The sequence below is a fragment of the Stigmatopora argus genome, chromosome 4 (genome assembly GCF_051989625.1).
Source record: "Stigmatopora argus isolate UIUO_Sarg chromosome 4, RoL_Sarg_1.0, whole genome shotgun sequence".
Classification (NCBI taxonomy): domain Eukaryota; kingdom Metazoa; phylum Chordata; class Actinopteri; order Syngnathiformes; family Syngnathidae; genus Stigmatopora; species Stigmatopora argus.
In genome coordinates, this window is record NC_135390.1 from 10,642,018 (window position 1) to 10,663,979 (window position 21,962).

The window sequence follows — 21,962 nt, forward strand, 5'->3', positions numbered from 1 at the left end:
TTCGTCTAACATTGTCAATGACATCAAAGCATTATTATCAATGTACAAAGGCAAAATGAGTGAAGCTTATTATATTTCTAAAGCTTGTCTGGTTGTGAGTTTATTTTTTGTTGTTGGACAGAATTCATTTTGATAATAATGTTGCGTAATACGAGTTTCAATCATTATGTAAGATGTGTACAAAGCTTGAAATAACAACATCTTCAGGTGAGTCAGTATTTTCATAACTATTTTGAATTTTTTACACAATTTATTTCTTATCAGTGTTATTTCTGGGCACTGCGTTATGTGATCCCATAGCCTTTTTTCTTTGAAAATATATTAAAGCCAAAAGAGCTTCCTGCACGTTCAAACAGCATTTTTTTATGTAGTATTCATTGTTTTGTGTAGCAAATATTTCACATGAACTTGAACTGAATATTCAACCAGTAAACAAACCCATATTTCTGCTGGCATTAAGTGTAGAGTCAAACAGCATTTGGATAAAACATATTTAAAGTAACTTTTGCCATCAAGTGAGTCAAATGCTGAGACTGCAATTGCAAAAATGTGTCAGCTATTTCTGTTTTGAAGGTTATGTGTCTAAAAATGTTGAGAATGTTGATGTACAACAATAACTTGATGTTCCTTGAAGTATCAAGAAGACCGTGGGCAACTTACATGGGTTTTGTTGCCAGTTGAATCCAAACTATTTAAGTTAGTGTTAAGATGTAAATAGTCTCTGCAAAAGTTGCCATGTAGACAAAACATAGGCCCACTCAAAGTGAGATATTGCATGGGAGCCGGAAGGATATGATTAAGAACGGCCTGACACTCACCGCACTGTTTTATCTGCAATAAGCATTTTTTTTTTATGATTGCAACATTACTATGGCAACTAAAACTTTTTTCATTCTTTTTTTTACGAACAGAGGACGTTTATGTATTTGAATATCATTTAATGTTCTCTTTAGATTTTTCATGCTCTTTGTTATGGAAATTATGAATTTTGATATATTGAACAAGAAACAATGAAAATCTTTCATGACATTTTTGGATTTTAAAATGCATCAAAATAAATAATTGAAATACTTTTGTCATAGTGAATTTAATATGCTGTAAGCCCTATTTAAAGAAAAATAAGTTGTTATACAAGTACACAGTACCTCATATCTGAATGTGGTTGTGCTCATTTATATACAGAAAATTATCCCCACAGTTCTTGCTTTATTTTTCTTTAAAATGGAAGCCTGATAGTTTATGTTACATGTTACACATCATTGTACAACATACAGTCGACATGTTTGTGTTTACATACCTGATTTTTATGATTGTGTCCTGTCACCCTTAAAGGTATACACACGCCACAATACTTTTGTTCTGAGTTTTTATTTGCATATTGCCTCAAAAATGGTAAGTTCCCTAACTCTACCGATGGCATTTAAAGAAATATTTATTTTCAAATACTTATGCATGGGTGGGGATGTGCAGCAAAATGACGGCCATGTATTTTGTTGATTGTTCTTTATTTCATCATGACGAGATTCTACAACGTTCATTCATAGTTGCTGGGATTGTTTAGAGGTCACACTCACTTTTTCCCTTGTGGAATCTGGGACACCACTGTAACCCTGGACTCGTGATAAGGAGGAATTTAAAGGCCTCAAGAAGGAGAACATTTCACGAGAAGACATGAAAAAATAAAAAGCTGAAACAGTCCAAAGCATATTACTGCCACGCAATGCTTTACTGTTTTTGTGATTTTTCTTCGCTTAAGCTTTGTTGTGTTTTTGCCAAACAATCAACCTTGGTTTCATTGAACCATAACATCACAGATCAAGTGTGTTTCCCAGCCTGTTGCTCAGAAGTGTGCGATTGTTGTCACTTGTTTTTAAAAAAAACTATTTGCCAAATATCTTTGGAGCCCCTTAAAAATAAACAACAGAAAATAATCGGGAAGCACTTTCATCTTGGCAATTGTCCTAAAATGTTGTAATGAGGCTTGGGCTTGCATGAAAATTGTTTATCAGTAGGAAGCATATTGTGTTGAATGATAAAAAATACAATTTGGGTTTTGGGGGGAAGTGAAAAAAAAAACACCACAATAGCTATTTAATGTGTCATGCTTCATCATACTTATTATTCATTTTCCACATTTACTCTCCCAGGACTAAATATTCATTTTAACCAGGCAAAAAAATGTGTTGCTCAGTAATACGGTGACACAGAAGACCAAAATCGATGTTCTTGTATAGTTTTTTCAGGATTTTCCTGACAATGATGTGGGAAACTTGGTGGGTCATTTTCACATAATTCAGCAAATAACGGTAAAGACACTTTCAGAAAATGAATAATTTACAAAATGCAATTCAAGCATTCTGATTATCTCTAATTAGCAACACTAGCACTGCCTGGAAATATCTTAGCTGGAACTTTAATGAAAACATAATTAATTAAAATTTAAAAAATATGGGTGAATATTTGGAATCTTTCCTTGTGCCTTTCTTTTCTGATATCGTTCCCTTTCTTTCTCTAAATATTTGTGATAGGCTCCAGGGTCATTTTTAATCTTCTCCCTGCATTTGCGCATCGCTGCAGCATTAGATTTTTTCGCAGGTGGCTTACCGCCTTTTTTCTTAAATGGATTCATGTTCTGGAAATTTTACAAATCAAAGCAGGAATTAGTATACACATAAACATAGCATAACATGTTAGCGTCATCTCTACATATCTGTTGTATATTTAAAAATATGTATTTCATCTCTACATATCTATTGTATACACCTTTTAATAACGGTAAAGACAAAATTTATTAACGGTAAAGACACAACATTCCACCTCAGCCTTTGACATTGGTAGATGGTATTTCTTGGCACTCAGTAAATGATAGTGTTCTGCATGCATACACCATGCCCAGTTCATTAAAAAGCAAAGTAATTATGTTCACCAAGTTTTTAGGACATCGGTAAAGACATGGAATTGTTACGACATTTCACAGGTATGGTCCTTACCTTGGTTTTAGTTTCATTCTCATGGCTTCTGCTTAGCTGGCGTTGACAATATGGCTGACAACATCCTGGTACTTCTCCCACACCAGCCACCTGGTGTATTTACTGTGAATTTTTTGGTGTATTTCTCATGTGATAACGGTAAAGACACACTAACTGATATGAAAGGTACATCAGTAAAACTGTTTGCAGTTGCAATTCTTTTGCATTTTTCTCAAAGACAACTTGAGTGAAAATACTATTGAAACAAATCTAAACAACACATTCTAAATAGAGACAAACAAATAAATCATAACCCGACTTTTCATTCCTATAAACTGTGACACTAGATTCTGGACATCTAACGGAGTGGACAAATTCAACATAAACTGGCTCTCAATGTATTTGTGTCTCAAATAGATTTCTCTTAAAATTGGTGCCAAATGTAGTATAATATGTGGCAAACAAAGCAGTAGTAATTAATTTTTATAACTTTGTAACACATAAAGGGAAAGTCCAGGGCCATATCTTTACCGTTATTTGCTGAATTATGTGAAAATGACCCTGGTCATCCAGGATGAATGCACTAGAATCTAGTGACTAGATGAAGTGGCTCGGTCATATGGTAACAATGGCTCCCGGGTGCCTTCAGTGAGGCGGTCCCGTCGTGTCCCAATGGGAAGAGCCCGTGGGGACAACCCAAGACAAAATATGTAAATTCCCCTGGTGGGCCCGGGAATGTCTTGAGCTCGATGAAGTGGCTGGGTAAAGGGAGATTTAGGCTTCTCACTTGAAGCTGCAGCCTCTGTGATCTGACTTTGGATACACAAATGTAGATGAATAGTACTAATTTATTCTGATAATTCATCCCCCCCAAAAATTATGTACAAAAACACATGTAAAACAATCCATCATTATTATACGATACTCTTTGCAGTTAAGTATCTGCAAAAAAAGTAAAAAGCACCTATTTTATTTGTGTGGGTGTAATGTAGGGTGAGCCATTGGTACAATGTAATTAAGTAAATTGCTGCCATTGACGACAACAGACGTCTAATTGATGGCAATGGAAGATAAGCATTTATAACTCTTGATTGAATGGGACATTCGCGAGCAATGAGTTAATTTCGTAGACAAACATTTTATTTTGAAAACAAACAATTATATTATAATTGCATCCTTCAGCAAAATATCTGTTAATATAAAATACTGCTGCAGCATCTTAGACACGGATATTATCTTGTTTTAAAGTAATTTGACAACATAATGAGTATTTGTCAACGTCAGTTAATTACTCAATAAGAAACAGGTTTTTCGCCTATAACAATTTAAGTTCACTTAAGTTGTTTACATACCAGCAGCCGATTTAATCACGTATGAGTCATGTTCAAAAACTTCTTCCCTCCCACCATGACCGTCACTACTTTTTCTCTCCGCCTCGTTATAGCACACCACAACCACCCAAAAAGAAAAAAAGAAAAAGAAAAAAGAGGATATAAAAATGCTAATCCGTTGCTGGTTATGGTCAGAGTCGTGATAAGCACGGTACCGGTCTATCTGCGAAACCTCACACCGGATCTGAGTGCGAGCACCGCCCAGCCTTAGCGAGCTTCCAAGCCGGCTTGTGATCTCTCCTCTACGGCTTGACTTGACTTCAACGCCGCTGGCAGTAAAAAACAACAACATTTTGTCGACCATGGGCTCATTTTCGCTTGTCATTTTCGCTGCTTTTCTGTCTTTGGTGGTTTCGTCAAGTTCGGCGGAGCTTGGTAAGTGAATTTGAACTTGCTATGTATCGTTGTTTGTTTGTTTTTTGGAGTTGTTGTCAAGTCATATCTTCTTGCAAAACAAATCCAGCATTTACTGGTTTCTGTATCAGCAATACCGAACAGAACCTGCGAAGTTTTTCTGTTTTCAGCACCTAAACAAAACGAATCAATTATTGGATTTTTTTTTTACATTTGTTTTTTTTACTGCTCTAATGTTGTTCTTGTATACATGCCAGCCAGCTTTAATATTATCATTTACATAAAAAATGCATATGTATTTTTCTTTATTTTTTCCTCCTTTTAAATTTTGTTATGCGCTCATTGTATTATTTATTACTACTACACATTCTGCTGCAAAATTAAAAAAAAACATTACGATACTTATTTAGAGTTAATACATCATTTTAAGCCCAATCAAATGAAATTGGACAATTCATTCATGTAATACGTGATCTGCCATTGCAGGTTAATGTGCCAAGGAAGTCACTGCTACTAAAAAAAAAAGGAACAAGAAAATAATAAAATAATCAATTGTTTTAGCCAGGTTATAAGTAACAGTATTTTGGCAATTAAACAAAATCTGATGTCATTTTGTCATTGCAAAAACAGACATTTGGAGAGGGATGTGTAGACTTTTTATAATCCACCGTCTGTTTCATGATTAAAGATGTGAATCATCCAAACATATTTACCTACCAATAAACACAATGTTTCTGTTCCGTAAAAAAGTTAAATACTTGTTAGCTGTCTGGCTTCTTCTCATACTTTGACTACAAAACAAAACATTGTCGTTGCATAACTGTCTGACTTTTTGCTCTCTCGCTTGCTCACTCGTTCTTTTTGTGCTTCCAATTTTCCAGATGAGCGCAACGTAGAGCAGCGCGAGGTCACCTTTGACCTTGGTCCAATCAAGCAAGGTGAGCTGTGTGTGTGTGCGCGTGTGCGTGTGTGTGTATGTTTTCACACACATGTGCAGAATCTTTGCCAGGGACAATTAGGGGAGGGATGGGACTTTTGACGAGCTGACATTTTATGCTTAAATCTAATTCGTGTTTGGATAACATGACAGGGTAGCAGTTATCATGTCTTTTACGATAATAGTCCTTCGTGAGCAAGCTACTTTCATGAAAAATGGTAGTTAAGGGGACTGTATTCTAGTGAAACTCAAAGAATAGGAAATATTCTTGAAAAAATGTAAAAAAATGTTTTACCAAAGTTTGGTGGATTCCACTGACAAACGTTTGTCTTTCAGAGAGGTCATTTGCAGAATCAATTGAGATGCAGCAAGAGGCAGACCTCTCCGATCTGATTGATATCGTTAAAGGTAGTGTTTTATTATTCATATGATAAACAAAAAAGAAGTCCAAAAGAAAAAAACACAAATCTACAAGTATCCAGTTTATATGCGATTATGCTGTATTTCTTGATGTTCTATGTCTTTTATAGACATTTCCATGTTAGAGAAGATGGAAAGTTCAAGAGGCAGAGGTATGTTATATATACTGGTCAATTGAATTATTATTATTATTATTCAAATTTATGTTATTGTGTTTAAAATGATGCCCTTTTTTGCAGGTTTCAGACCACGACCCTTGACACCTAGAGGATGTATGTATGAATTGGGCTATTTGTACCCTGATTTGTTTTTAAATAAACACATACTGGCATATCCGACATAGGCACGTTTTTCAAATACCAATTAAAATTTGGTAAATTTGATTCATTCCACTTTTTTGGTTGACATGCAAAACCGAACATGCAAATAGGCTTGTTTTCAGTTCATCTTTTTCATCAATTAGAAGAAAAAAAATCATGGTCATAAGATACACCAACCAGCTTTTCTTCTTCATAGTTTTAATTTTTATCACTTTGGAATCTTTTAAAATATAATGTTGATTGACAGAAATTAAGGAATCAAAAATTAGTTTCCAGGTGCTAGTTGTAATCTAAAGTCTCAGGTGGTCTAATTTTTTTTTTTTCTTTCTTCAAAGTTCATCCAGATGTGGGATCTCACTCCGAAATCCCCATGCTAAACTATCCTGTTCAGTTCCCACTCGGACGGCCCACCGCTGACAATCTCCAAGCCATCTGTATGAATGGAGACCTTCGTCCTCGATACCCTGACTCCTACTTTCCCAGGTCAGGATTTGGACAGCTGCGGCGGAGGGCAAGCGCTATCAATATTGGCGAGTCATGGTTGAGCACGTGCTGCACGGGCAACCAGACTTGGGCGACAAACGTGACGCTTTGCTGTGTGACGCAAGCGGTAAGTCTTTGTCACTGTCTTTTTTTTTTAATCATTTAATCACCTCAATTTCTTTGCTTGCAATTCAAAGCAAAAAAATTGTTCCAGGCCCAGCTTTAGTATTGAAATATAAACTGTATATATTGCAACCTTTCCCCAAAAAGCTTCACAATGTTTTTCTCCTATTGTCCCATCAATTCTTTTCAGCATTTTTTTTTACTTTTTCTAGCAGTGTTTATACATTAACATCTACCATTTTATATTAACACAAACCTAGCAGTCGCTTGAAAAATTCAGTGTCTATTTTATTTTAGCACATACAACAATGTGTCATTTTCTCACGTCTGTTTAACTTTAGAGTTTATTTTACCTATAGTGTAATAAACTGCCTGAATATCATCAACATTGGACTATTTTTGAGGGACTGTTCAAAATCTGCCAAACTAGCCAGTGTATGCTAATGATTGATTAAATATGACATGATTGTTCACCGAGGCACATTCATTCCCCCCCCAAATCGTCGGCCCTCCTTTTAAATCCGTACAACACTACCACGTACACTTTTCTTCTTTTTTTTTTTTTTTTTTTTTTTAGACATTTTGGCTTTCTGGGGAATAAATTCTGGCTTCACCCTATTGTGAATGTTTACCATTATCACGCAGTTGTGCTTCTTTTGGCTTTTCACCAACTAAAATAAATAGCATTCTTCACACGGTAGACTAGATAATAAAAGCTGCATGTTGATAGTACATTTGAAAGGCAATGTGTTGATAAGCCTATTATCCCCCACCCGGGCAGACACAACAGACAGGCCTTGGCACGTTCACCACTGAAGCAGCCACAGGGCAAACAATCTTCCTCCCACCGCCGCTTTGAACAAAGCCCATTTTCAAAATGCGTGGCTGTGTCCATTTACCCAACATGTGACCCCAACTATGCACACATCCTGACTTTCAATTATGTTTTTTTACGTGACCTCTGCTGCTTAGTGGGAGCTGTCCTTGGAAAACTTCTGCGAGGAGGATGCATCTGTCAAAGACAGACTTCATCACTGCTGCAGAGAAAAGGGCAGCCAGAGGCTCGACTGCTTTCAAAAAGATTCTCCCAATCCAAGCTACGAGCCAACCGAGGCATTGCCGGTGGTCCCCCTCCACGATGCAGTCGAGTTCAACTTTGACCAAAACACTTGTAGTAGGTATGAAGGCAAAATGTTTGGAAATACTAAACATTGTTATGCTTTTAACTTATCATGGACGGTCCAGTCAAGGTTTAATTATGAATTGTCTAAAATCAACAGTTCTCCAGTGACTCAACCAAGCGTCAGCGCACAGTCCAGTTCCAAGAAAAGTGAACTCATCTTCCCCCCCGCTCGACCCAGACTGGATAATCTGGACTCGCTGTGTCGCAACCAGAAGCTCCGACCGATGTTCACTCTGAAATGCCTGCCGAAAAACGGCTATGAACTGCTGGCTCGTCAGGCCAAACTCATAAATCGTGTCGAGAAGGGATACAAACAATGCTGCAAGAAGAACCACAGCTTGCTTGAATGTGCTGAGCAAAAGGTAGCGTGTTAAACAAAACAAAACTCCTGGTCTTTTTGGATTTAATAGAATTTCATCCATGAATTTTATTTATTTAGAGATACTCTTCCGCACCCCCCCCCCTTGCCTCACAGTCTGCTTTTTTGTTTTGTTTCAGTGGCGTGACGCCATCAGCAAGTTTTGCAGTAAGAAGGGCGGCAAGACTGACTACGAGTGTTGCGTAGGAAGCCCGGCCGATCAACTCGAATGTTTCCAGTCTGCATCTCCTGACCCAAATTACAACATGACCTCCCAAGAGGGACTCTCTCCCCAAATCTGTCAGTTGCGCAAAATCATCAAGAAAGTGTAAGTATGCAGCAAATGTGGATATCAGACTACCAAAATACAATCTGAACACAGTGAAAATGTCTAATTCTGTTTTGACTAAAAGTATCAACGAATTATTGACCTGTTTAAATGATACTTGATGTCAAGGTAAAGAAGTTCAAGAAATTAAAGGGTGACCCAAGGAAAACTGTTTGGATTACTTTTCAGGTTACCTGATGGTTTTCACGCTAAGAACATTTTGAACGAATGCTGCGCCCTACCAGCGGAAAACCAAACTGCTTGCTTTGTGCAAAAGGTCAGTTGTCCAATTACACTTTGAACCGCCATAAAATGCGGGTGAAATGTTAATAGGTGAAAATTCCTGATCAAAACACATTGAAAATTGTTCTAACTTTTTTTTTTCCTAAATATTTTTAATACCCATTTTCACTCTAGCTGTTCAACCAAACAATAGAATTGAGTCTAACAAATGATATCTTAATGCATTAAAATTGCCCCTCTACTTTGTCAACTTGTAATGGGATTTTCTTTTAATAAAGGTTGAAGAAACATCTACCAGGATGTGCCCAGCTAAGAAGACGGCCCCTCTGCTCACCCGCCGTTGTTGCCGCATGGCTCCTCAAGGGCAACCTAAATGCTTCATTAACTTTGTCATGGATGCAATCACCAAGGCAACCAAGGTCTCCAACCAGAAGAAGAAAAGATGCCCCCTTTAAAAAAATACACCCAAATGGATGACACACTTAAAGCAACTGTGACATGCGATTACTGAACACAAGAATACTTTTCTTGCACAAATGCCACTTTTTACTAGGTGGCTCAAATTTGTGCCTTATTCACTGCCAGTATTATTTCTATCCGTACATTTCTAAGGTCATGAGAATCATCACTTTTGCCTTAAAAAAACATTTTTTTTAATTGTCAATGCTTACTTAATAGATCTGAGTCTGTTCTGTTTGTAACAATAACTTCTTTTTTTAAGCCTGCTCTCTTTAACTATTCTATTACTTTTGAGTTTTGTTGTTGATATTTTCTGTTTGGATGGTGTTCTAATAAAAAAAACTTTGTAAATCAAGTTTGTCTACTGCTCTAATTTTGTTTGTACAATGTGGTGTGTTGGTTGTTTCAATACACAAACAGAAAATGTCATACCAAATAGGAAATGGGAGGAGATGATCAAAATGAAATATTTAACATGTTGAAATTATATTGGGAGATGCAAACTGAAGCTTTATTGTATTTAAATTATTTGCCAGTTTTTATATTCTACTCACTATATTCTTTGTTGTTTCTTACATTCATCCATTATCCACTATCATTATTAATACAATACATACAGTCCAGCGGGTTAACGCGTGGGCTTCACAGTTCTGGGGTCGAGGGTTCGATCCCAGGTCGTTCCTCACAGAGTGGAATTTGCATGTTCTCCTCAGGCTTGCATGGGTTTTCTCTGGGTACAGCGGTTTTCTCCCACATTACAAAAACATGAAGGGTAGGCTGGTTGAACACTAAATTGCCGCTCGGTATCAGCGTGAGCGTGAATGGTTGTCCGTCTCCCTGTGCTGTGTGATTGGCTGGCCACCGGTTTAGGGTGTCCCCCGCCTGGTACCTCCAGCACCCCCACAATCCTTATGAGGATAAGCAGGATGGAAAATGAATACGGACATCAAGCATAAAGTTAGGCTGCTTCTACAAAGGCAATGTCTGTCTAGTATAGGGGTTGGGAACCTTTTTAACAGAGAGAGAGCCATAATCAATTCATACTTACCAATATTATTCCTTGAGAGCCATACACATCATTTAAAAGTAAACACATGAAAATGTGTGCATTTTTAAATTCATTTCACCATTTTTAAAGTAGAAAACGTCTCTTATTGGTGCGTTTGGGAATCAACTCTCACTGAGGGTTTCCATATTTTTAGCTCACAGGTTAGCAGAGAGCCATATGCACCCATCAAAAGAGCCACATATGGCTCCCGAGCCATAGGTTCCTGCTCTAGTATATCACATCATATTCTGTGTTAGGGAATTTTATGTGCAGTTAAAAACGAGAATGTGAAGTTAAATGTTCAATGAAACGTTTTTGTGAAGAGGAATATTGAAAAGATTGGGTGGAGAAAATGAATTGTTGTTATGCACGACTAACTGTCAAATATTCCACAAGGTTGAATGTGAGCGCATGTCTTTGGAAGCAAGGAGGGAGAACCCCCAACCTTCGAATTTCAAAGCAAGCCCCTGATGTCAAAAGAAAATGCACGTTTTAGTCCAATGATGGCGCTGTGGTGCCGATCAAGACCATTAAACCCGCAGTTTTCGGGGCTGGCTGAGATGTGAACACTGAACACAGTGAAACTAACAAACTAGTATCCATAATGGCGACTGCTGGTGGAACAGCAGACCCGGGATCAACAACCACGACAGGTATTTAGCCTTCCTTTGTGTGACTTAAATTACATGCCAGTTAAGATGAAAAACCAGCGGTGTGACGTTTTGTCGTGGTGACGTACAGTTGGGGATGCGGTGCCTGTGGATTTGTCAAGTCCGAGGAGGCTAGCATGCTAAGCTAACACTGAGGCGAGCAAATTAATGAGCCGGGCAATGGGTGGCTTGGTTTGTTTGTGCCTTTTGGTCTGTTATTATAGTCGCTAAATCGGTTATGACATGTGTCAGTTTCATCAAATGTATTTTATTATTCGGCCTCGAAATATGAGGCTAAGAAATCGAGACCACCCTGGTTCAGTATTCGTGTTTTGTTGTCAAACCGGTCATTTTCTTAGTTGTGTTTCGACGAGAGCTGGAGGGATGAATAGTTCATACATTTAGAGAGTAGACCCTCCCATGGTATTATTATTGTTGTCATTATTATTATTGTTATTTTAAACCTACTCGTTTTCCCACACCCTACCAAACAAAAATCTTCTAACCCTTCCGATTCTTCTTCATTCTGCTTTTTCTTTACAAGCCTTTAAATTGAGCAAATGTCTTCTACTCGGGCCCTTCATCTGTTTACTTTGACACTTTTGTTGTTTTCTTTTTATTTGAATATTCATTTTATTGTTACGCTATGTGGATGAGTAGGCTATATTTATTTTTCTGTTCTTCTGGTTCTACTGATTTCCCTACATTGATTAGAAGTGAGGAAAAAATGCACACGACAATGGCATTTTGCTTTGTTGCAAAATATGAAATGTTTGCACGTTACTTTGTTGGCAACTCTAGGTTTTGTTAGCATTTTGTCATTTAGCAGTGGGAAGATGTTTTCAACTATGGACTGTATCTTGTCAAAAAATGAAATTAATTCATAAGTTGCCTCCATTTGTTTCATTTTATATGTCAAGACACATTTTTTCTTTCTTATTTGATTGTTCACTTCACTGTGAAGCCAATCTATTCTGTCATATACTAGTTTAAAACCTGGAAACACATCGAGCCTACCTCGTACGTTAAGGTGAGCCTGACCATGGGAGTATTATTGTTAACCATCTGAAAAGCAAAACACCTGTGAAGGAAATCTTAACCTCTTAAGATTGTTCAATGGTTTAAACTGTTTAATTGGCTTTTAGAGGCATATTTTGCCGGAAAAATTCTAGCCACTTTTGGGATTTTCCCAGCTGACTTTGTGCGAAAAGTAGACTACACCCTAGATGGATCGCCAGTCAGCCGTAAGGCACACAGAGAGACAAACAACCATCCGCACTCACAATCACACCGCCACCAGCGGGAATCGAGCCCGCGCCTGCCCGCCCTGAAGTCAGGCGAGTGAACCGCTACCCCTGCAGGCGGCCCTCGTGCAAATGAGTGAAACAATAAAAAATAGTTTCTCTTAGCCTGTGATTGTGTCATCCAATGCTGGTTTTGAATCCATGCTCTGCTTTTCAGATATTAGAACACATTTTTGGAGGAAAGCACTACAGCGAGGTACCGGCATGGGAGTGTTGCTGGGTGTGTGAACAGAAATTGCATGGCAGGCGATGTAAGAAAAGGGTTAGCAGGAGGATGCTAGTTGTTTACCAGTAGAATAGACTGTCCTGTAGCAATTTTAATCGCAAGCAGATGCTCTGCCTTATTAACATCCCCTCTTGACTTGGAGTACACTCTCTGTCTGTGAATGCATCCTGGAGTGTTCCTACAGGTGTTTAATCTTCTCGGCATCATTTTGCATGCATTTGACCTGCGGCACTGCTGCATTGAAGTAGTAGCTGTTGCCACTGGTTACAGGCGAGAATGTGCTCTCTGAGTAGGCGACAAAGTACGGTACGTAGTACGAAACTCAACATTTTGGTAAGAAAATCACATTAAGTACAGTTTGGTGAATTCACAACTTTGCAATTAACTTTCCAATTTATGTCATTAGACGAACTAAGAAGTACTAACAAATCAGTTAAACACAAAGTGCTTTCATTTTTCAGGCTCGGTCTACATGAACTCATTTTACAGAACACTTTTCCCATCGTCCGAAAGATGTAACTGGTTGGCTCACTTAATAGCAGGGCTCCCAATAATTAAAAGGACTGTTAAATGTACTAGTGAGTTAAGTTGCAGTTTTAATCATTTGTGTTTATACCAGCCAAATGATTCACATGGAAACAGTCTGTAGCGCTACCTTATCTGTGCAGAAAACATATCAATGACATGCCGTTATCAATCAATGAACTTTGATTTCAGCTTGTCTAGCTTTCCAGTCATTGGTGGCCAAAACTGAAGCTATAATAGGAATTATGGAGATAGAATACTTGCTATTGGTGGTGTAGTAGTTGTAATAGTAGATTGACAGTTAGCATGAACAGGTTGGCATTCCTGTTCGTGCTTGTATGGAGATAGAATACTTGCTATTGGTGGTGTAGTAGTTCTAATAGTAGATTGACAGTTAGCATGAACAGGTTGGTTGGCATTCCTGTTCGTGCTTGCTTTGGTTAATGTGATGAGATTAATGTTGATCTTTTATTTGGGGAAAAAACATGGTTCTTTTCTAGCTGTTGGTACCAGATTTCATTCTGCAGTAGAAGCTGCATTTTGATAATGAAGGTGGTAATTGCTGAAAGCTCCACAGAGGCGTGCTGAATCTGGAGCAGGCAACTCAGGGGAAAAGTAGTTCCAGTTTGTGCCAAGCTGCTGGGATCAGAAGCAGTATTTGGGAAATGTGGCTACATTTAGGTCTGGGCTCTTTGACCTCATTTGTCATCAACAGCATCCGTTGCTGGAAATAGCTCATTAACCTGAAGGTGCTAAACTAATTTCTTGAGCAAAGAGCAGGGCAAAATGAAACGGTGTTGTTCATGTTGTGATGATTTCCCACTTGTCTTCCAGGCACTAGTGGGATCTTCAAAGGAGGCTCATCAGAGGTGAGGTACACCCGTCAATCACAGTGCTGACCGATTTTGGATTGGATTGGATTAGATAACTTTATTCATCCCATATTCGGGAAATTTCATTGTCACAGTAGCAAGAGGGTGAGAATGCAGATATAGGAAAGGCATTTTAGACATAAATAGATAGGTAATAAGTAAGTTAATAAATATATAAATAATTGTGTTGCTGATATATATATATATATATATATATATATATATATATATATATATATATATATATATATATATATATATATATATATATATATATATAACATAGACACATACATATATATTACAAGCTAGCTAAATTTTTCACTCGGTGGCTCATAAGCAGCAAAACGGGACCTTTAGTGACCAAGCTTTCACTATAAATAAAATAAGGTATTCAATAACAAGTAAGTTTTCAGGCATCTGTCGCTGTCTGTTCCTTAGTCTATTGCAAGATATTTTCTGTCCACTGTTGAAGCAATCCCCTTTCAATTAGAGGGAAATGCTCAATTGTTTACGACATAGCGGAAACCACCATACTCATTTGGTCGGATTCTTTTGAAAATCAGCTCATTGTACACGTGTCACATATTACATTCCTCTACAGATCACTTTTTTGGTACAATGTGATTTTAATCTGACAGAAAAAGACTGCGCCCAGCAACTAGCACAGCACTCTATTTTTACAGCTGTGCAATCTGATCCATGGCAAATGTTTATAGGTCAATAAAGCAAAAGTATTTCTTGATAGTTAGCAGAGGAACACATGAAACATTTCTAGGCACCAGTTTGTTGTTGTTGTTCATGTGTTCATTTAAAAGTAATGTTTCACTCAGCAGATAACCATCAGCCCCCCAACCAGTCTCAATCATATCAAGAATCCATTTGTTTCCTGTTTTACTGGTCTGGTTGTGTATTATGACTGGGTGTATTGCATGCCAATTCAAACCAGCTGATCTAGCACTTGGCAAGCTCACGCTACATAGCGAATTAAAAAAGTAGTGTGCCCAGTGTTCAGCGGTTGCAACGCACCGCTATGTGCAAGATTAAATTTCATTGAAAGATGGAAGGGAACTCATTTGCATGTCTGGAAGGTTTTCTTTTTTCCGCATGTCTGGACTTTTTTCCATTTTCCTATCCTAAGGATGGTGGCGTCTCATTCAACATTATGTATCTGTGGAAAAACTATTTGTATATTAACATTCTGTGAACTCAAATTCATGCATTCAGCATTTATTTGGTAAAGCATAACTTCTAGTCAGTTACAAAAGTAATTTCCTAAAAAGGCATAAAACCCACCTTAATGGCAGATGTCAGCCCAGGAAAGTGGTATTGGTAATATTGATAATGTCAAAGTATTTCTATCAGTGTGTTTTAATTTTGTTGTGGGCTCGCCGGAGTAAGCTGAGATTCTGATTCTATTTTATCAAATGAATGAAAACACAAACCACTGTTAGCTGTATGTAAATTGAACCACCAATTGTCCCAAATTTAGGCATTAGGATTTACAACAGGGCCCATTTGACAGCCCTCTCTTCTCTGTTCAGATGGCCGGTTCCTCAGGCACGGCTCAGAGTATGAAGAAGACCATTGGTCACCGGGGAGTTGAGACCACCACAGGAGAGACCACCTACAAAAAGGTCAGAGCTGGAATGATTGGAGGGTTCCGTGATAGCAGTTGATTGGCGCCGCAACAGAATAAGGCCATGTTATCATTGATTCTACTTTCCTAATATCTTTTCCCCTCTGACTTGTGCAGACAACATCTTCTGCTCTGAAAGGGGCCATTCAGTTGGGCATCACTCACACGGTGGGCAGCTTAAGTCAAAAAGCCGAAAGAGATGTGCTCATGCAGGATTTTGTGGTTGTTGAAAGCATCTTCTTCCCTAGGTTGGTAGCACACCAGAGGTTGCTTATCATCTTTGAAGTGGAGTCTCACTGCATTTTGCTTTGTCTCTTTCATTCCAGTGAAGGCAGTAACCTGACCCCAGCTCACCACTACAGCGACTTCCGCTTTAAAACCTACGCTCCCATCGCCTTTCGCTATTTCCGAGAATTGTTTGGCATTCGGCCAGATGACTACCTGGTTAGTCCTTGAGGCTGTTCATAAAATGTTTAGAAAAACAGGTGTTTCATCCATACCACCTCCCTTTTTTTTAAATAATATTAAACACACGTGAAGAAACTCCTCATCTCTTGCGACCAGGTACTAATACAGTCTACTCTTTTTCTGCAAGTATTCTCTGTGTAACGAGTCACTGATTGAGCTCTCCAACCCCGGAGCCAGCGGATCGCTCTTCTACGTCTCCAGCGATGACGAGTTTATCATTAAAACTGTTCAGCACAAAGAGGCGGAATTTCTACAAAAGCTGCTTCCTGGATATTTCATGGTGTGTGTAAAGTTTTCTGTCAAGCTATTCAAGCTATTCAAGCTATTCCAGCCTTAATTCAATCTGTTTTTCTTCTCTAGAATATTAACCAAAACAAGCGGACGTTGCTACCCAAGTTCTACGGACTTTACTGCGTCCAAGCCGGAGGCAAGAACATCCGCATAGTCGTAATGAACAATCTTCTACCCCATATCATCCCCATGCACCTCAAATACGACATGAAAGGATCCACTTATAAGAGACGGGCGTCTCCCAAGGAGAGGGAAAAGGCCGTTCCTACGTACAAAGACCTTGACTTTATCCAGGATTTACCCGATGGCCTGCAGTTGGAAGCAGACAATTACAATGCTCTTAGTAAGACAATACAGAGGGACTGCCTGGTGAGTCACTCAAGGATGTGCTTTGGCTTTTTACCCTGGGAGGATGGTAATGAAAAATCTACTCTTGCATAGACGCACCTGCATATAATCTTTCCTGAAATGTACAGCAGCAGCAAATGCCATCAAATACATCCAAATTCCATGCTGCTTTACTAAACCGTTTAACTGGAAATTCATGCGGAATGAGTTTTGAAAATCAATTTTTAGTCATTATTATGGAAATTTCACCACAAATACCTATAGTGATTCTGAAGCTATTTACAACTTGGAGGGGGGGGGAGTTCTGTGATTGTAAGATTAATATTCAATACAAAATTCATACCAAATTCCCCCTAAAAACAAATAGTACACACACACTCTCCATCACACAAAAACCAAAAAAACCATCTATGTTTTGCATAATCCCGCCTAAATGTAACTCATCCCCAACATGAAATTTTTCGAAATAGGTAAGACACGTCCTTGACATCATTGTGCCACTTTACAATGGACAGAGGTTTGCTATCAGTTGTGGCCTTTTAGGTTTTTTTTAGGAATAGGGTGATTAGTTATGTTCCACGGGAAATTAAAGTAGGGAAATCAACAATATGTGTGGGATTATTCTTTGATTGGAAGTTAATTTGCGTAAAAAGTATTAGTTACGTGTGACAAGCAGGGCTGAGCGATTGGGAGCAAAAGTTGGGGTGGACCTTTGGCTTATTGGTCTGGGTCTGATTTTGATATAAATGGGCCAATATTTTTCTTTCAGAAGCAGAGAGCAAATGTTCAATCCAATTCAATGCCGAATATGACATGTCACAAGTCATTTTATTGAAACTGGCTATTTATGGGAAGGTTTCTTTACCCGGTTGATGAAAAAATAATTTTTTAAAATAATAAAATATAAACATAATGTGTAAGAACAGTATCTTATTTGAAATGAACTTAAAATGTACATTTGAGCTATGTTGCTTCATATAGGATATATCCTAATTCCATATCACTATAAAAATATAAGCTTTAAAATTTTATATCAAATTAATCGTCCGGCTTTAGTAACCTGTAAAATGAAAAAATCTTTATTGTCTCGGCTAAACATGTTAATTAAGAGGTGGCACTAGGAAGTGATACAATGGCACATTGTCAAGGCACCAGAAAACACACCAGTGTTAATGTTTAACTTTCCATCTTATTCTTGACTTTAAGGTCATAATATTTTTATTTTTACAAGTTTCTTTGTGTTCTTTAACAAGCTATTGCAGAGTTTCAAGATCATGGATTACAGTTTGCTGATGGGAATTCACAACATGGACCAGGCCCATCGGGAGCGGGAACGAGTTGGGGGCTATTCCGGGGACAGTGGGGGGTCGGAGGGTGCGGTGACGCCCGATCAGCGGCGGCCTCAAGCTCAGAAAAGTCTTTACTGTACGGCCATGGAGTCCATCCAGGGGGAGGCTCGTGGAAAGGGTGTCTTGGATTCCGAAGACCAGTGAGTTTAATTACTCGAGCCTAAAATGTCAACAGAGTTTAGTTGGTAATCCGCAACCTCTGAACCATGTCTCGTATTTTGAATTTGCAGCATGGGAGGCATTCCAGCTCGTAATGCAAAAGGAGAGCGGTTACTCATCTACATCGGCATCATAGACATCCTTCAGTCTTACAGGTTTCTGTCTTGAGAAAATTCTTCATCTAATATATTTAGCCTATTTATGTAACATTTTCTTACACCTTTCCTTTAGGTTTGTTAAAAAGTTGGAGCACTCCTGGAAAGCACTAGTGCATGATGGGGTAAGATCCTGCACGATAAATGAAGTCATTTTTTTGAAACTTGAAAAATCTAAATCAAATAACTGCATTGCAAAATCGCTGCCTCAAAGCTTGTGAAATTATTTGTTCACATGAACTGCCAACTCATGCATGCTGATGTTAAGAATAGGTTGGCACATTGCTTGCGAGCCAAGAAAGAGTGTGTGAAACAATGCCCAACATGTAACGTAGGACACGGGCTTCTACGCATTTTAAAGGAATATCACAAAGGCAATGTGTCTGTTGGCAGTTGAGATGGGAACTATGTTGTATATTTCTCTGGTTTATGATGTCATTCTTCAAACAATTGCTTAAAAGAAATACAGTGGTACCTCGAGATACGAGCTTAATGCGTTCCGAGACTGAGCTCGTATGTCGATTTTCTTGTAACTCAAATGAACGTTTCCCATTTTTGCACGGCAACGCGCTCGTAACATAACATAAACAAATTTAAATGAACTTGGATTACGATGCAGCCACACTCTAAAATAAATTTTATCTAACTTTACACTGAACTTAATTCTAATTTTGTTTTAAATTTTGATACCTTTCTTCTCCCGGCCGGGTTGGCTCTATTTGCCCCGCCCCCACCCTGACTTTCAGATGCAACCTATCGAGGGTTGTTTGCTTTTGTCTTCCCTTCAAAATATTTCAAAAATGATGCACACAAATGTCCTCACAATAGGATAACGCATGACGACTTGCCAACGAGAAGTAGTATATACGCCTTTCGGACTGACTAACGGGGAAAAAAACACTGAACAAATGCAACACTCCGCCCAGTGCTCGCAGAGACATTACACGAGGGAGTTGCGACCAGAGAGACATTTCACGAGAGAGTTGCAGTGCCCATGGTGTTCTTATGAGCAGCCTGTTGGGTCCGCTGTCTGCTCGTATATCAAAATTTGTCTCGTATCTCAAGATAAATATTTGCTGAAAGTTTTACTCATATCTCAAATTGCTTGTATGTCGGGGTTACTCGTATGTCGAGGTACCACTGTAGATTAGTTCTTACCCTGACCAACATGCACCTTCCTGGCAAGTTTGAAGACCGTATTCTTCATTTGCCTATGTGCACTATGAGCAATTATTTTTAGTGGCGATGGGAACAACGGATCCTGTTGTACCGACGTATTTCTATCAATTAAGCATCGATTCCCTTCAAAATAAGACAGCAACTCCTTCTTCAATTGGACAACACACACTGCCCCATAGTCATAGTCTCCGAATAATGCTCCACAGATTCATGCAATTTGCAAGTGTGGAATGCGATCAAGATATACCTCCGCACATTTAATAGTTAAACAAACTTTAATGCTGGATTTAATTGCGAGCATCCTGTTGGAATAATTGGTTTTAAAAGTATTGTCGAACATGAATAAATTGTGTCAATGTTTCCTGCCCATCGTAGGACACGGTTTCAGTTCACAGACCTGGCTTCTACGCAGAGCGCTTCCAGCAGTTCATGTGCAGCACAGTTTTCAGAAAGATTCCCCGTAAGTTACTTGTAGAGAGGGAAATTGTAGTGCATTTTAGCCCAGGAAATGCACGGTTCTTCAACAATCTATCTTCTGTTCTATGTAGTAAAGCCTTCCCCATCAAAGAAGAGCCGAGGCGGAGGTCAGGGGGGGCTGAGGCGGGCTCCCACTCTAGGAGCTCCCACCCCACTCTCCCACGCAACAGGACAGTCTGTGATGGACCCTAGACTGGTTTATCATCCCCATTTTAAAAGCACAGAGTCAGAAGCTGACAGTGGTAAGAATTGAAGTGACATTAAACATGCTCAATTTAGCATTTGTAGCCATTTCTTTCCCTAATTGAGATTGTGCTTTTAGTAGTTCAGCCAGGCAGACCCGATCTGGTTCCCAGGACCCCGCCACTGCACGACAACCCCGCTGATTGCGAGGCCAATCTGTCTACCTCGTCTGTAGGCAGCCTAGAACTTGGTTCCTCTCCTCCTCTAAGGTAAAGCATCATCAAAGTAATTACTTTTACTCTTTCCCTTTTCATTGATTCCCAATTACTGTCACAAAAGAAATGAGAAAAATATTTCCTCGCTTTCTCTTACACAATTATGTGCGCTAACGTGTAGGTCTGTCGGGGTTGAGGTGCACAAATCAGCTCACACGGACTACGACCAGTATGCTTTTCACAGGTAGTGACTCTCACACGTCCTACCCATTAACTGGTTTGCCAGTTCTTGATAGCCATCCAATCCATAGTGCCAGCTCCTCAAGTCAAAATGGATTGGATGTCCATCGCCACCAATAGCAGCCAATGAGTTAACCTGGCTCTTTTTTTCTACATTTGCACTACAGCTTTGACGTTGACGGCAGTGGAGATCATTCAGGCCACCTGTCTGGAAGTGAAGATGTAGTTTCGCTATCAGACATCATCCCCGAGACCAATATCAATTTTGTATGTGGTACCACTCTTCTTCTCACAGCCTAACAATACAAAGGGGGTTCCAAATATTTGATTTTTCAGACTGCAATAGAAGCAAACTCAAATTCAACTGTTTACACTGTTTAGTATATGATTTTTAATCTTGGTTTATGTGTTTGTTTTGATTTTCCCAGTAAAAAAAACGGACAAAGTGCCATCTAAAGAAAAGACGTGCCTGGAAGATGCGCAGGGTGCAGAGTGAAGGATCTATGAAAGCAACCCAAGTCGGCACACATTACCCCAGGGCTTCAATTTTTGACACACACAAGGGGTTCTGAAGCAAGCAAACTGATAGAGGTTGTCACAAAGGGGAAACACAGAGATGAGCGCCACACACTACACTGTGTGCGTGTCATCTTTCCCATGGATCGTCACCATTACACATGTCCCAAAACACCAGGAAACCGGGCTACGACCACAATTAATTATTTATATTGATGGTTTAGAATTTACTTTCCCCCTATCTGAAGATCATGAGTCGTGGAATGGTGATGAAGAATCACTTTTTGAAGTATAGAGTAGAGTGGTGCGGGGGGCAAATATGGGAGAAATGCACACTGAAGTAAGTCTGAGTGGGATCAAAGTTGCAACTCCCTTTATTTTTGTCTTCCTCTTTCAGCACATGGCCTCCAGCCCTCCTCGCAGACACACCTGCAAGGGATTTTTTTTTAAGGCTCCTTAGTGATCAATGAGAGGCCTCATCAATTCTTGCTGCCGGCCCACTCTGTAATCACGCCGTCTTAAAATCACGGAGCATTTTGAAGTAAAAGTA

General features: G+C 38.9%; 2 protein-coding genes across 4 annotated transcripts; both read left to right on the plus strand.

Moving 5' to 3' along the window:
* Positions 1–4,389: 4,389 nt before the first annotated feature.
* ecm1b (extracellular matrix protein 1b) lies at positions 4,390–9,923 on the plus strand. The gene is made up of 11 exons (XM_077598547.1): positions 4,390–4,735; positions 5,596–5,652; positions 5,988–6,059; positions 6,182–6,223; positions 6,311–6,343; positions 6,727–7,001; positions 7,970–8,175; positions 8,278–8,542; positions 8,679–8,866; positions 9,056–9,143; positions 9,388–9,923. Exons 1-11 carry the CDS (start codon positions 4,663–4,665, stop codon positions 9,562–9,564), a joined length of 1,476 nt encoding a protein of 491 aa, XP_077454673.1. The 5' UTR covers positions 4,390–4,662; the 3' UTR covers positions 9,565–9,923.
* Positions 9,924–11,113: 1,190 nt separating this feature from the next.
* Positions 11,114–21,211, plus strand: pip5k1ab (phosphatidylinositol-4-phosphate 5-kinase, type I, alpha, b). Of its 3 annotated transcripts, none has more exons than XM_077597629.1 (15): positions 11,114–11,269; positions 14,156–14,190; positions 15,738–15,830; positions 15,950–16,080; positions 16,159–16,276; positions 16,428–16,580; positions 16,661–16,960; positions 18,193–18,428; positions 18,519–18,602; positions 18,679–18,727; positions 20,157–20,241; positions 20,330–20,500; positions 20,584–20,710; positions 20,838–20,900; positions 21,064–21,211. In XM_077597629.1, the coding sequence occupies exons 1-15, from the start codon at positions 11,221–11,223 to the stop codon at positions 21,194–21,196; spliced, it is 1,827 nt and encodes a 608-aa protein (XP_077453755.1). In that variant the 5' UTR covers positions 11,114–11,220; the 3' UTR covers positions 21,197–21,211. The 3 variants fall into 3 exon arrangements, with proteins under 3 accessions (XP_077453755.1, XP_077453754.1, XP_077453756.1); XM_077597628.1 differs by having other exon boundaries at positions 11,117–11,269; positions 20,581–20,710; XM_077597630.1 differs by lacking the exon at positions 11,114–11,269 and adding an exon at positions 11,324–14,070 and having other exon boundaries at positions 20,581–20,710.
* Positions 21,212–21,962: the final 751 nt, after the last annotated feature.

Bases quoted from the DNA above. Each gene is read 5' to 3' on its own strand.
- ecm1b (XM_077598547.1), top strand. From the start codon at position 4,663: ATGGGCTCATTTTCGCTTGTCATTTTCGCTGCTTTTCTGTCTTTGGTG. The intron at 7,002-7,969 runs GTAAGTCTTTGT...TCTGCTGCTTAG, and splicing joins TTTGCTGTGTGACGCAAGCG to TGGGAGCTGTCCTTGGAAAA. The intron at 8,543-8,678 runs GTAGCGTGTTAA...GTTTTGTTTCAG, and splicing joins TTGAATGTGCTGAGCAAAAG to TGGCGTGACGCCATCAGCAA.
- pip5k1ab (XM_077597628.1), top strand. From the start codon at position 11,221: ATGGCGACTGCTGGTGGAACAGCAGACCCGGGATCAACAACCACGACA. The intron at 14,191-15,737 runs GTGAGGTACACC...TTCTCTGTTCAG, and splicing joins TCAAAGGAGGCTCATCAGAG to ATGGCCGGTTCCTCAGGCAC. The intron at 15,831-15,949 runs GTCAGAGCTGGA...TGACTTGTGCAG, and splicing joins GAGAGACCACCTACAAAAAG to ACAACATCTTCTGCTCTGAA.